Source organism: Vanessa tameamea, chromosome 26 (genome assembly GCF_037043105.1).
Source record: "Vanessa tameamea isolate UH-Manoa-2023 chromosome 26, ilVanTame1 primary haplotype, whole genome shotgun sequence".
Taxonomy (NCBI): domain Eukaryota; kingdom Metazoa; phylum Arthropoda; class Insecta; order Lepidoptera; family Nymphalidae; genus Vanessa; species Vanessa tameamea.
Window position 1 is genome coordinate 1,828,781 of NC_087334.1, and position 16,013 is coordinate 1,844,793.

At 35.0% G+C, this 16,013-nt stretch overlaps 1 protein-coding gene across 1 annotated transcript in view; it reads left to right on the forward strand.

The window, feature by feature from the left end:
* LOC113398396 (uncharacterized protein) overlaps positions 1–15,915 on the forward strand; it is a 39,621-nt gene extending 23,706 nt beyond the window's left edge. The window contains exons 3-17 of the mRNA XM_026637129.2: positions 620–783; positions 1,560–1,660; positions 2,854–2,925; positions 4,109–4,268; positions 8,661–8,752; positions 9,319–9,488; positions 9,647–9,704; positions 10,294–10,449; positions 10,815–10,921; positions 11,632–11,787; positions 12,213–12,378; positions 12,872–13,011; positions 13,392–13,540; positions 13,972–14,053; positions 14,551–15,915. Of these exons, the coding sequence (XP_026492914.1) occupies positions 620–783; positions 1,560–1,660; positions 2,854–2,925; positions 4,109–4,268; positions 8,661–8,752; positions 9,319–9,488; positions 9,647–9,704; positions 10,294–10,449; positions 10,815–10,921; positions 11,632–11,787; positions 12,213–12,378; positions 12,872–13,011; positions 13,392–13,540; positions 13,972–14,053; positions 14,551–14,553 (1,776 nt within the window). The 3' untranslated portion in view covers positions 14,554–15,915. The remainder of the gene's footprint in view (positions 1–619; positions 784–1,559; positions 1,661–2,853; positions 2,926–4,108; positions 4,269–8,660; positions 8,753–9,318; positions 9,489–9,646; positions 9,705–10,293; positions 10,450–10,814; positions 10,922–11,631; positions 11,788–12,212; positions 12,379–12,871; positions 13,012–13,391; positions 13,541–13,971; positions 14,054–14,550) is intronic.
* The last annotated feature ends 98 nt before the right edge of the window (positions 15,916–16,013 follow it).

The window sequence follows — 16,013 nt, forward strand, 5'->3', positions numbered from 1 at the left end:
GTCAATAGTCTTAATTTAAAGCGCTCGAAGCGCAGCTACTTATTATATATTATTGTATATTAAACGTTCCGAAAAGCGTTGAATCTTCTGGTATAAGACTTATGAAAAAAAAAAAGGTCTCCAAATTTATCAGTCAATGTAAACATTTATAATATCTAAATTTTTTAATACCTATATATATCTGAGTTTCCATAGCAATAGTTGGCAAATTCTGTCTATTTTTCAGAATATCTTCAAAAGTTACATTACATTTAATCGATTATTCACAGCATAAATGTTACCCTTTTCCTTTAGTGTTCCTAGCTTAATTTGATTCAGTCAAGGTTATCTGAAGTTTGACTAAAAAGCCCACCCTAAGAAACATTTCCCCTTCAGAACAACAACAGTTGGTATTTAATGATAAGTAAATAAATAAATACCTACTAATTCTATGATAACAATTCTACAGATATTATCCAAACAATTAATGACGAATAAAATTTCAAATTTCGCGTTTAACATCGTGGCACAAAAGAGCTTATTGAAAGCACTGGTTTTCAGCTGGTCAATTTAAATCATCCATATCATTTATCGCATTTAATTAAATTAATAATAATAATATTTAAATTTCAATCAACAGTCGAAGAGTTCAGAGAAGTTGTGCAAGAAGATGAAAGCGGATAACGAAAACCCGACCTGTGCAAAATGTTCCCGGCCCGTGTACGCCATGGAGCGCATCAAGGCTGAAAAACGAGCCTGGCACAAGGAGTGCTTCCGTTGTGTGCAGTGCAATAAGCAACTTACGTAAGTCGAGGCAATACATTCACATTTTTACGGATAGAAACTACCAAAAAAAACCCAAAAGAATACTTGGTAAAATCATAACAATGCAACAATATATTGTATTCAAGTAAGCTTTTACGAGCACTTTTGAATCGAAATTTTACAAAATTGTTTTAAATGTAAAGTTACCACTGGTTCGGGATGTAGATTCTACAAAGAAACGCCCTCAAGAAACTATATGCATTACTTATTATTATTATTTAACAAACGGCTTAGGTAAATGTATAGCAATAGCTATAAAATTAAAATAAAATAATTATAAATTCAAATTAAGAAGAATAAACTTCGTTATTTTTAAAGATTTTAACCCCTCAGCCATCTCGACTATTTTTTGGTTATTACAGGCATTACTAGGGATATAACCCGAACTGGTTGGTGCATTCATGGCTTAGTAAGTAGTGTATTCTTGTGTTTACGGGCGAATTGGACGGGGCAGAAAAATACTTTCAAAAACAAAAACATAATATAAATTAAAAATATACATAACAAACGTGTTTAGCTCCTTTAAATATTTATAAAAAGCATTTCCAATTTATATGATTATTGGAAATTAAAAATAAAATAAAAATATTAATATGGTTAATAAAAAAAACGACTAGAAAATTGAGTCGTGTCTCTTCTACCCATATACGTCGTAAGACATACAAATTTCTTCATCTTAACATCGCCAATAAACTGCCAATCCCCGTTATCCCCTTTGTCTATGATACGAGGTTTTAATGAATATATATTTTCAGAGTGGAGACGTACCAGAGCGACCACACAACTTTATATTGCAAGCCGCATTTCAAGCACCTGTTTGAACCTAAACCTGTGGACGGCGACGATGAAATGGATGGTAACTATTGTAGCCATAATTTGTGATTTATTGACGGACAAAATTTCAAAGATTCAGGATTTTGTCTTTTTAATGTGACGGACTTAAATATTTTTGATGGTATGCACTTTCAGAAAATGTTATTGTTCAACGTTAAACATCAGAATTGGAAATCAGATAATTGCACAAATTTTAACCTATCTAACTCGGAACACAATTCTATTAAATAAAAACAAATTAAAAATATTATAAAATATCAACTAAAATTCTACTTAAAAGTAATACAATTAATTCAAGTTTTAACATAAATAACGTGACCGTATGTCCCATTTGAAGTAGATAAATCCCATGTACGCAATATATCCTATTGACCCAGAAAGTATTCAAAATGTCTCTATGACAAAACTCACAAAAATTCCGGCACAATTAAACCAAAACCAACTATAGCAAAAATATGCTCAGTCTACATGTACAATATTTAAGAGTCAATCTGATGTATGTACGTATCTAAATGGTCTGTAATAACATCCTGTAACTATGGCATTGGTATGAGATGACATTCTCACTTGTGACATTTTGATTATTAACTTACGGTGATACGTAGTTTTAATTCGAGTCGCATTCCATTTAATGACAATTGACAATCGTATGCTTTTATGTCGTGTATATGTGTATAGCCTATTCCAATGAAAAGGAAGAAAGATAAACAAACCTTAGATTTACGAATTTCATGCGATTTGCTAATAACTCATCTATATTGTGGACTACTAACGGTTTACGATTAATATATGTTTATTTATAATACAACACTATTACACTTAACTACTTATATCCACTTTAATTTAACTTCCAAAATTCCGATAACAGTTTCGTCAATCAAAACGCAATTTTTTCGCAAATCCGAAGTGAATATCACAGTTTATTCAAGCTCTCGACCAATGATATTTGCCGTCAATTTGCTGTCAAATGTTGTTTATTTGGCTTTTCTCCTGTATGGTTGGAATTTTTTATTTTTTTTATTTTTTTTGGTTCTTCAACAATGTGTACACTGATTATAATAATATAATATAACAGAGTAAAATTATATTCTAAGTGTCACCATTACTTAAAGAAGAACACAGTATGCACAAAAATTTGAAAACTATTTAAATAAAATTTAAATAACTATCTAATTAATAGGAATAGTGTATATTTGTGTGTATTTTTTGTTACAGCTGCACCTAAGAAGCATCAAATGATTATCTGTGAAAGTCAACCGGTTGAGCTGCCACCAGATGTCGTTAGAGGTTCGTAGTTTTTAGTTATCAACTCAAAAATTAACATTACTTAAAAATATATTATACTGGACGCCTGCTTCAAGTGGAACGGCGATAAAAATTATATATTGGCAAGATTTTAATACTCAGTTTATAGAGATGTGTTTGCATGTAGGTAATTATATTCATTATTTCACTTGGTGGTAGGGCTTTGTGCCAACCCGTGTGAGTAGGTACCACCCACTCATCTGATATTCTTCCGCCAAGCAGCAATACATGGTATTTGTTTGAAGGGTGAGTGAGCCAGTGTAACTACAGGCACAAGGGACTTAACATCTTATTTCCCAAGGTTGGTGGCGCATTGGCGAATTAAGGGACTACCTATTACATAAAATATAAATCTGTTTTTTCTTTCTATGAATTGAGTGACTTCATTTGGAAAAGGATTCAAATAATTCTGCAATAAAATCAATCAATGATTTTGACGACCGCCGTGGTCGAGTAGTGTGTACACCGATTTTCATGGGTACTCCACTACGAGGTCCCGGGTTCGATTCCCGCCCGAGTCGATGTAGAAAAAGTTCATTAGTTTTCTATGTTGTCTTGGGTCTGGGTGTTACTGGTACCGTCGTTACTTCTGATTTTCCATAACACAAGTGCTTCAGCTACTTACATTGGGATCAGAGTAATGTATGTGATGTTGTCCAATATTTATTTATTTATCATTTATTGCAGAAACTGCATTATCGATTACTTTTAAATCATTGACAATCTTGTTATTTTTCTTAGTTATTACTCTTGAAGAAGTATGAGATCATAATGTCGTCCCCTCGTTTGAATCAAATCAGGAATTGGATGTTTTGGTGCAACTCCTTACCTCTTTTATATCAGAGAGGTTCAGATCTCTTTGATCTTTGAAAATAATTTTGCTTGCGTCATCATGAAAATATGTTTCTTTCATCAGTGACCATAGATGTAATCAGATGGTGTCACCTACCTACGCAACCGTCTTCTATAGTTTATTAAAACTTAGGCCTGTAAGGGATTAACGATTTATGGATTCTAAAGCATAAACCTTGTTAAATTTTTCAAAGACAATAAATAATACCTATTATTATAAATAAACTTAAGTCTAACTAATAGTAGTCGGAGTTACTTGTTATAGACAGATTATTTGACTATATACATTACTAAATATATATTTTCCTATCAGCATCTGACAAGCCGGACCTAGGTCTCGAAGAGCTGGCCTCGCTGGACGTGAAGTCGAGGTTCGAAGTGTTCGAGCGCAAGGCGAAGGAGGAGGAGCCCGTCACCCTGGAGCCCCGGGCGCCGCGGGAGAAGAGCACCGCTCTCCTCTCTAAGTTGGCCAAGTTAGTATTGTTACAGTACAGTAACGCGCGTAACTCGGGGTACATTTTACATATCTTTATATGATATATTATATATATATACAAAACTTGTTTAATTGGGACCCGAGACTAAACAAAACAAATCACGTACCAATTACACAACTTTCACTTAAGTTTATTCTAAATTACCAATTTCATCAGGCACTGATTCCGCCTGAATCTCGGTGGAGAAAAAAAATGGACGAGTTTTTTTTCCGTAAGACGAATAGACTAGAAAATTAAAAAATCGTGTAACTCCGAATTCGCGAATGTCGAGGTTGCGTAAGTCGGGGTATTACTGAACTAATATAATTACAGCTAATACGTATTGGCCTTAAGGAAAATAAACAACTTTGAATTTATAATTCAGTGTTGGTTTTTGAAACAATCTATAATAATAATTTCGTGCGGGTCTATGATTTTCAATGATATTTCAATATTAAATTCATGAAATTCAATGACCTGACAGTTCAACGGGCGGCCATATTTGACGTTTACGGGTGCGTTCAGAAAGTTGTGTAAAGAATTATTGTTGTTAATTTTCACCACAATTGATATTAACAGTGTTTATAAAAAAGTTACATGAAAAGTAAATGATGTATTCGTTCAGTTTTATTTATTTCACCCGAGCGAAGCCGGGTTTTTATCTAGTATGATAATATTCAGGATACAATGATTGCATACGTTGGGAATGAGATGATCGCCTCTAGGCTGTTTCAAATAACGAAAATATATGACTTTCTTTCGCTGGTTCTCGGTTCACCTCAGTTCCGAGGTGTTTGTTTCCGAACCGGTGGTAGATTTTTAACTATCAATAAACAACTGTAACACTTCTGTATTGAATAAAGATACTTGACTTTGACTTTGTATCAGTCATTACCTAGCAGCTTCCTATCCTATCCCCCCAAGCTGTTGGTACTTCATTCACATACTATCTTGGTTTGAACTACTTCACATAAACATGTACATGTCAAATGTCAAAAAAAATGTAGGTAATCACTTTTCGTAAAGGCTATATACAAGTCCGTCTGGGTAGGTACCACCCACTCAGCGTATATTCTATCCTCTAACATAACCGGACTGGCAGTATGTACTGTAGAAAGTTTCAGATAGTAGTTACAATTTAAATACAAAAATTCTTTTATGATCCTACTTGAGTAAAGAATATTTTGATTATTATCATTGTTATTTTTTTAATTATACACTTCTTAACTTAAACAATTAAAATTACAATATTATATTAAAATGAAATGCATGGGGAAAAAAATTGAATATATTGATTTTATTACATTCACAAATATCCTATTAAATTTGATATAAATAAATCAAAAAATATTCAAGTTTATACCCTTGTTTCACGCTTCGCCATTTACTCCGTGATAGAACTTAACCCATGTCCCATCCCAGCACATAAATTATTTCAATATTACAAACACCATCAACCAAAACCCTCTGTCGATGTGTGCGTGAATGTCCAACAAGCACACTTGTGAGTTTATAATATTAGAAAAGAGGAACGGTTTTATCGACGAAATAAAGTTTTTGGGATTTCTCATTACTACACACGTTGCTCTTGAAAAAATCCTAGTTTGATACTTCAAGAAGAAACTCATTTAGTTCAAGGTTTTGAATAGTTTTGATACTTGCTGATTATTTCAAACAAAAAAGAATTAATACATTCTTCGAACTAAAAAAAATCACAATGAAAATTGTCTTAAAATTACATTCATATTTATAATTTACATCAAAAACATAATTCGAATGTTTAATATCTAAAATTAAATTATTTTGATACTCAAGTACGTCTGTACTACATAAACACATAAACTTATCTGTTCAAAGGATAAATCTAAAAGTTCTGTCAATAAACCAAATATAACTGTAAAACATTAAAATAAAATAAAAATTTATATATTTCACGTATTAAACTATATCAATCCACGTATATCGTCTAGAGTTTTGCGTCATCAAACTATTTTTACAGCCTCGAAACATGTGTATCAAAAAACACATGTCTTATTTCACTATAAGTAAACCAATACATACATTACTCGTTTCTTTTGAATATGTTCAAACGTCTACCTAAAAACCAAGCAATGGAACATCAATCAATAATTAACGTTGAATTAAAAACAGATGAATGTTTCCTCTTGAGATGAGATACAATATTCATTTGCGGTAATTTCACATCAGGTTATTCAAATTTCAACCCTATATAGTTGCAATAAAGGCGAAGTATTTTAAAATGATTAATGACGTGCTGGCTATTTAAAAAAGAAAGCATTATTATCAGTCTAGCATCAACTCAGTTACTGTTTCGCTGGAATACTATATACTGTTCGAAGTGTTGTACTTGAAATTAAAAGTTTTAAAAAAAAATTAAACGTACATTTATAGTTTCAACTTGCTGTTACGTTTATAAGTAAGTGATTTATTTAATATTTCAAAATTAAGCTCTTTGTGACGTCACAAAATATACCATAAACTAAGGTTTTTTTTTTAAATAAATATAATTATCGGTGTGTTCTATTTGGAAACGGCTCTCTAGACATTCTAATCTTAAGCTATTAATTGTTATGTATTACGGTGTAAAGTATTGATAAAAATGTAAAAATATCTACAAAAATTACAATAAAGTCTATTCAGATATTTTATCAAAATATAAAATAAATATTTAGTCTGTTATAAATTTGTCACTGTAGCCCGTTTACAATAATTTATTACCTATTATTTTTATTTTAAATGCCATTAGTAAAATCTCGTTATAGGTTATCGTATAAAAATTAATATATATAAATTCTATGTATACATATACTTTAAGTGTCATTACTCTAATATATGTGTGCGTTCTGTATACATACAAATATTTAAAGAAAAAAAAAATCTCTATGATATCAGTAGTCAATTATAGAACTCTATATATATATAAAATATTGTTCATTAACGATTAATTATTATACTTATGTATTTTAATTAGTAAAAATGAAAACGGCCGTTCGTGCCAGTTTTTCACGATTAAATCAACATTCCGTACCGGTGCTACATTAATGTTTATTTAAAAGTTATGAAATGAAGATTAAAGAGTTGTTTTTTGACTCAAACTTTTTATTACGAAAATAATTTGCCATAGTACATGTTTTTTTGTAGCTGTGAATTCATTCGCTAACATATATAAGATGTGTATTCCATCTGAAAAGTCTTATGAAATATATTTTCAGTCAAATAACGTAATGTAACTTAGTCAATCTTTTCGGGTTTAATTTAAGCTAAACATGGCGAGTGTTTTATCTTATTTCGACTGTTTTATTTGTGTTATCTGTAGTATATCTGGTGGTCGAACACCGTTAATGTTTTTTTTTGGAATAAGGACCTTTTACGCGGCTTACTGTAGAGTTAACTGACTGAAATCGTCAGCTTTCCAGTTGATATTTGCCTTTCGATTTCTCTCCATCTCTTTTTGTTAGATATGGTTCGATAGTAACATTATTTAAACTTCTTTCTTGTTATTGTTTGAATACATGCGGGATTTTTAATAACAATTTTATTTCATAAATAATAAATATGTATATAAAATCGAAATACATAATTATAACGAAATTTCAAAAATAATAACAACTACAAATTTGAAATTTGGCAGGTAGGTTCCTTATCGGTTGTAACCATCGGTTAAGAGTATTAGAGTGCTTTACGAAACTCCACCCCTAAGAGGGTGAAACGGGGAATTTTTCGTTTTATAAATTTCGCGCGGGTAAAACCGCCGGTTCAGCTAATACATAATATATAGCAAAAGAAATTTCGTTCCAACTGTCGTTTCTTTGATTTTTCTGAAAAATTTATGGTAGAATTGATAGTAAGTAGCCCCCTCAACCCATAATTATTGGGACTGTGGCAAATACAAAAAGAATTCTGTAAGAGTTCACCTCGTATATCACTTTCGAAATGTTGACAACCGACGTATGTTGATATCCCATTTTGATACGTGTATCATATATATTTCATAATTAATATAGCTAATATAGCTTATCACATTATTTCACGCTCGTGTCTGCGTTGAGTATAGAGTTCTCACGGAATACATACGTAAATTCAATAAAAATATTTAATATTTTACGTTCCTTGTTATTAATTCTAGTCACCTATCTTTTAAACAGTGCGTCTGAAGTCCTTCGATGTCTCAACAAATTATGTGTGCGAATGAAAAAAAGGAATGGCGGAATAGACAGAACAAATAATTCTACAGTTTAATATGTTCTGCACAATTGACTTCTTAAACCGTCAGGATCGCAACATTACACGAACTACTTCAAAGAAAATTATTTAGTATTTGTCTTGTTAGTCTGTATTACGGATAGTTATAAAAGTTTATTTTTACAGATTCAAAGCGAAGGGTATGGACATCGGTGTGTCTGATGAATACCTCAACGGAGTCCAGGTGGAGCGCAGCTCGAGCGAAGCGGAAGATGAAGGTAGATTTTTTCAGTTTATAAGAATTGTTGCTTCTATTTTACAGGATCTCGTAACTCAACTGATTTCAGAGAATTATTTAGTTCTGACTTCGTATCTTTTCGGGTCACCTAGGCCGTTATGATCCAGTACTTACAAGACGTGAATCCTAACGAATGCTTATGAGTGCAAACTGCAAGCAAGCACCACTGAATTTTCATTTGATTAATTTGTGCTTAAAATTCATCTCGTGCCTCAGCGGTGATGGAAAATATGTGAAAACCTGATGAGAATCTACCACGTGTAGCAATACGAATTGGAGCAGCGTGGTGGAATAAGCTCGAAACCTTCTCAAAAATGGAAAGAAGGACCTGCAGTGGGCCTTAACGGCTGTTACTTTATTTTTTATACATTAAGCATAAACGATATCAAGACAATCGGACTCATATAAAGTCTATTAATTGCAATCTCTGTCGTAAAATAACAAATTTGGAGACAATATAAATAACACTCTCTGACACCGTAAGTTGACAAAAATAGTTACCAAGTTTAAATGCCTAACTGATGTAACCGTGCTCCCGTCGCGCAGACGAGGACTCGGTGCTGAAGAAGTCGTACGCGCACAACTCGACGCGCGAGCAGACGTCTCTGTGCGACATGAGCGAGCTGGTGGGGCGCTTCGAGCGCGGCCCCCCCTCCGCCGCGCGACACCACCAGCGCAAGCAGGAGATACAGAACATCCGCAGCCGACTGTTCCTGGTGAGCACTCTAACGCCCCGCTAATATGACTATCTTACATCTTAGAGTCCTATATAAAACTTAGTCCAAACATAGTCGTTGCTATTCAAATCAAATCAATTTTATTCAAGTAAACTTCACAATGAAGCGTTAGCGACGAATAATATGAATAATTTTAGGGAAAGCAAGCTAAGATCAAGGAAATGTACGAGCAGTCGGTGATGCAGTGCGAACAGGGTGAGTTATTTTAAATTCAGTTGACCCACCTATGCAATTACCAAATTCAGTTAGTCAAGTACGTCTTAAACGAATACCAAGGCAGGCCTTGACCATCTAGGCGCTCCGGGCTGGACATGCTTTAGGCGCCCTTGTATTTTCGAACAGGATCAGACTGGGAAGGTCAAAGACGGCCCTTAGCAGGTATGGCACGATCTTTACCGTAGCGAGCTTAATTGCCGAGTGATCGAGAATCGACTCTAACGGTATGCGTAGGGTATTTAGGGTCTTTAGGTCGGGGACCTTTGTCCTTAGTTGGAGTTCAAGCCGAATAAGAAATTTCATCAAATTCGGTTCAGTAATTAAAAATAACTCAGTCATCTTCAAGATCCTAACGAATATAATAAATGTGAAAATGAGTATGTTTATTTGTTTGTTACGATTTTACGCCTTAACTCAACCGATCGTTATTGAATGTATGATTTACATGCTCATTATCGAGATTTAGTAAAAGGACTAGGGGGTACCTAGTCTAGCAACTCCCCCCCCCCCCCCATGTAAAGACAGGTGGATAATTAATTATTCTTATGACCAACGCTTTGATCTTTAGGTGTAACTTCATCAGACAAGATAGCTCGGGAGCTGGACCTGGACTGTGAGAAGGCACGAGCTATCAAACAGCGATTCGAAAACGGAGAGATCTTCAATGATGAGAATCAACCTCCGAAGAACAGGGAAGTTGACGATCCGACACTTTTCAATGAAGGTAAGAAAAATATAGAAAATAAATCATTATATAATATTCAGGAACAATGTAACTTTCTACCAGTGATGATTTCTGTCAGTTCATACTCGTGTCAGAGGGACCCACTCTTCCATAACATGTTGTGTTATATAAGCAACCAAAGAATAAACAAACTTTTAATTAAATTAAAAAAAAAAAAAAAGTCTACTGTAAGGCGAAAAGTAATTATATACGTGATATTTACCAAGAACCAAATCTCCCGCGTGAGATTCGCCTCACGTGATTAATGGCCCCTTATTATTTCAATATCTATCTTTCACGAACACAATATAAGTTAGCAGGAACAAATGAAAGCATTAAAAATATCTTATAATTGTTTGTTATAGGTATAGCAAAAAAATCCCGATCAATTTTCTTAGAATTGGACGCGAATGCGAAGCACATGGCGCCTCTGTCTCCGCCGGCTCAAGAGCCGCCCAAGCGGAAAGAAATCGTAAGTACCATTACCTTATAAGCTCTGTAATCGTTTAACGGAAAATTAATTGCATAGTAGCCTGTAAATTTCCCACTGCTGGGCTAAGGGCCCCCTTCCCTTTGAGGAGAAGGTTCGGAGCATATCCAATGCGGCTTGGTGGAATACACATTTATCAGAATTTCATTGAAATTGGACACGTGCAGGTTTCCTCAAGAGGTTTTCCTTCACCGCCGAGCACGAGATGAATTATAAACACAAATTAAGCACATGAAAATTCAGTGGTGCTTGCCTGGGCTTGCACCCGAAATCATCGGTTAAGATGCACGCGTTCTAACCACTGGGCCATCTCACCTCTAGTAGCCAAATAGAGATTTCAAGTACCTAACCCAGATTAATCTTACAGTAGAACCTCGACTGACCGAACAAATTGGGACCGAGACTAGTTCGGAATTCTTTTTTTTTATAGCATTGTATGGCGGACGAGCATATGGGCCATCTGATGGTAAGTGGTCACCGCCTCCCATAGACAAAGGCGCTGTAAGAAATATTAACCATTCCTTACATCACCTATGCGCCACCAACCTTGGGAACTAAGATGTAATGTCCCTTGTGCCTGTAATTAAATGCTTAACAACTCAAAAATACTTTGAGACAAGATCAAACAATTAAAATTTGACATTACATAATTCGCGGAAAGTTCCAAGATAAGTTTGAAAATGTATTTACAGCCATTTGTACCGAAAGACGTCGTTCGTGCCGGCGACAAGTTGGAAGACGTGAAGATAGAAACTGCTGATATATCCGATCGGTTCAAGTTCTTCGAGACTTACAAGCCTGAGACCAAGCGTAAGGAGTTCCGCATGACGCCGCCGAGACAACCGCAGGTGACTTTGTGAAGCCAACACTAACCTCTGACTGACTTTTTAAATTACTGTTGTCTATAGTCTAATTGACGATTTTTTTTATGGTATAGGTTGGCGGACGAGCTTATATAGGCCATCTGATGGTAAGTGGTCACCACCGCCCATAGACAATGGCGCTGTAAGAAATATTAACCATTCCTTACATCGCCAACGCGCCACCAACCTTGGGAACTAAGATGTTCACTCACCCTTCAAACCGAAACACAACAATATTGAGTACTGTTGTTTGGCAGTAGAATATCTGATGAGTGGGTGGGACATACCCAGACGGGTCTGCACAAGGGCCTACCAAGTGTTAAATTGAATTTATCAAGGCGTGAATACGATGTCGTTATACCTATCGATTCAGTGTTCGCTTACTTGAGCTTTAACGTCGAAACCCGCAGCGGCCCCGGACGCCGTCGCCCGAGCCCTACCACGAGCCGGGCGTGGTGCGCTGCGACGACGGCGCCGCCGACGCCGGCCTCGCCGCCACCCGCCAGACCGCCTCGCGCATGATCTCCGTGTTCCGCCAGATGGAGGAGCGCCGCGAGCGCCCCGACGACCAGCTCGGTCAGTGCGCGCACGCACACGCACACGCACACGCACGAACGCATAAACACACGTGCTTACGTTAAGCGAGTATAGTTATGCGTTCAGCAATCTTGATTTGGAACCCGAGCCTAAGTTTAAGTTTTTATGCAAAAATTATAAATTCAGACACGCCCTTGCACGATATCTAAACACATCATATATTCCGACTATCGGTGAAAAGGGCACATGTCCGTCTCAAACAAGAGGGGAAGGGGGTGCAAAATAAACGGGTACTGCGTGTTGAGTGACATCTCGCCGATGGGGGTCAAATCTTGCACCCTCAGTGCCCCAGAGTCTCTTGAAAAGTGTCAGTCGCGTGGAAGTATTCGAATCCAAAATCAACGGTTAGAAGGCTAAGAGTAAAAGGCACCGGAGCACATAACATCGATATCGTCGGCGCTTTCGCTGTACCAGAAATAGCCAGTGACCAGCAGCATACGGTCGGCCACCATGACGGCGTGTGTGTCCGCAGGCCCCAAGCCGCTGAAGCGCTTCACGCCGCCGCCGGCCGACGAGGCGCGCCGCTCGTCGTCGTCGGAGGGCAGCGACGAGGACGACGACAGCGACTACGAGCGCCCCTACGCGCGCCACGCGGACGAGGCGCTGCAGCAGGTAGGCGCCGCCCTCCTGCGCAGCAGTACTTAGGTCTCCTTGCTGCAAGCGAATGACCCGTCGGTTGATGCTCATCATTGAAAGTTTTTATGCGTGAACTTGCTCCAACTATTGCCCATCTGTGCACACGAATCATGGCTTTTATGGGGGGGGGGGGGGTCTTTGGATGTTGTGTTGTCTCAAAAAATAACGAGATTGTTTAAAAGTACAAAATAATACAGATAAATAATTGCATAGCATATGTGTATTTAAAGAACGAAAGTTGATTAGAGAATGTATAGCTTTGTTAAATATTCTAATGAAATTGATGAACTTTTCTTAATAGGATTCACGTAACAACTGTGTAATGAAAAAAAAATTGATAAGTGTATATTCAATAGGCTCAGCAGCTGGCCAGAACTAAGAGCTTCCGCGACCGCTTCGAGCACTGGTCTGAGAGTGAACGAGAAAACGAGCCTCGTCCTCCCTCTGCGTTACTCGAGAGGCAGGCAGAGGAGGACGGAGACTCACAGCTAGAGACTGCTAAGAGGTACTGCAGATAATTCGATATTTTTAAACCCTTTTAATAAGCTTATAAGCTTTGACAACTCAAGATGTGGTTTATACATCTTCGGCCTTGCTTGGATTGACATTTACCTAAATGATGACGAGCAAATAGGTCACCTGATGGTAAGTGGTGACCGACACCCTGACAATGGCACTGTAAGAAATATTTACCATTCCTTACATCGCCAAAAATGCGCCATCGCATGCGCATTTTTATAATTTTCGGAATCGTTATGGATATGACAGCGTCAATGTCTGTGGGCGGTGGTGACCACTTATCATCAGGTGACCCATTTGCCTGTTCGCCTACCTATTGCATAAAAAAAAATTAGACCAATTCATATTTAAACGTTTCTTTCTTGCTTACTATGCAAAAATAAAATTCGTTTTGTTTTCAAATATATTTTCTTCCAGTTTGCGCGAGAAATTCGAAAATATGAAGGTGCAGACGACAACTGTCACAAAAACATTTGCACCCAAAGTGAATAGATTCGTGGTAAGTTAAAAAAACACGCAATTTGTATACTCAAAATATATAAATAAAAAAGATTACCATTTACCGCCTCAGCTCGAGTGGCTAGCTTATAAACCGTAAATCCCTTTAAAAGGTCCAACCAATTTTAATATGAAATATTATTTTTAAATTCGAAGGCCCAGATCTCAGTTTTAAAATCGGTATCGAAGATGGTAAAAAGGAGCGAGATTTTCTATCAAGATTTTTTTAGCGTTTATTGGGTGGAAGATGTCTGTGCTTGCAATCCAACACAATATTCAATCTCAGAACGTTAGGCCATTAATCCTGCGCTGGACTCGCCGGTCGTTTCGGCGTGAGAGGCACTTGGCAGAAATTCTTAGAAATTTCTGTTCTTTTTGACATTGTTATGCCAGCGCGAGTCTTTCTCAATAATTATGTCATTGTAAAACTTTTCTTTTTTTAATATACATATTTGTAGAAAAACTGAATATTACTAATAATTTTTATTTCATTTTCAGTGACCATCTAGTGAAAACGTCGAACCGCCTCAAAATTACCAAAGCATTACATTAACACCATAAATCTTTTAAGAATCTTGCCACTAATAAATAAGAATCTCGCCCGGGTTGAGATCTGACTTTTATACTTTTGACTATATTTATAAAAGAAATATATACTCATTTACGTATTACGTCTTCGTTTTTTGAATTACTAATTCTAGCGGTAATTTTCGTTGATTCATCAATTCATAGATAATTTTAATTTCTTTTCATTTTTTTAAATCTTTCAAATTATTCATAGTTAAGGATGTCTAGTCTAAAATAATGTTAGATAAAAAAATAAGTATTAATTTCGTGACATGACATGACTTTAGGTATTACAAAAGTTTTGATAAAAAGAAAAAATATATATATTTATTTACATTTGTTATATGACTGATAGTTATTGCATTTTTGAAACTGGTGCCTTAACGTGCAATGTGTTTTAATCGTCTGTGTACTTTTTCAATATATTTATAATAAATATATAAAAGTTACATAGTTTATAAGGACTTTTTGCAGTATAATAAATATTTTTTTTAATTTGATATATTTAAATGTTGACGCTGAGGCGTTAGTACATAAGGCATTATATGAATCTCTTAAATGTCTATTTACCCACATGTTATAGGAAATCTTCAATACTTGACTTCCGTTGTAATTTTTTGTCAACTATGAAATAAATTAATTTCACTGTACGAAAATATAACTATCTATTTCTTTGTATGGAATAAATCTCTTGTATAAGATAAGATTGGAATCAATACTATTGTCACGATGCATCGGTGTAATTGTATTTTTATTATAATATATTCTAATGTAAATTCTTGCCAAATGACTGTTCTTATTTTGAATTTTTATTCTTGACAATATGTATTATTTATCTATGGTTATCATTTATAAGATTTAAATATTATCAACAAAAAAAACTAACTAACTTTGTTTTTAATATATTCTGTTTCATAATTTATTTGCTTGTATTTTAAAGTAAAGTAATTAAAATTCATATATTTATTTTGTATCTTATGTGCCATTGCCGAGGTCCATTATCGCACAATTAAAAAGAAGTGTTTTTTTTTTTATTTTATAGTATTTTATGTTAACATTACAATTGTAATTACTCATTAGTCTAGAATTTTATTTATGTGACAATAATTAATATAACTTTATTGCATGTTCATTGTAATCAAAACATTTTATGGTATTCTTAGTAAGTTTATATTTGACTGAATAACTTTTTCATATTGTTTGTACTTAAATACTGTTGTGTCGGTGTTTTTTTTTTAAATATATTACAAAAACTGCGATATTTATAAGGAATAATAATAAAGAAAATTATTTAAATTATGTGTTTCCTTTTTTTACTGTTTAAATACTGACAGTCTTAAAATTTGATTAACTTCCGAGTATTTAATGTATAAAATAAATAGATTAGGCAAAAC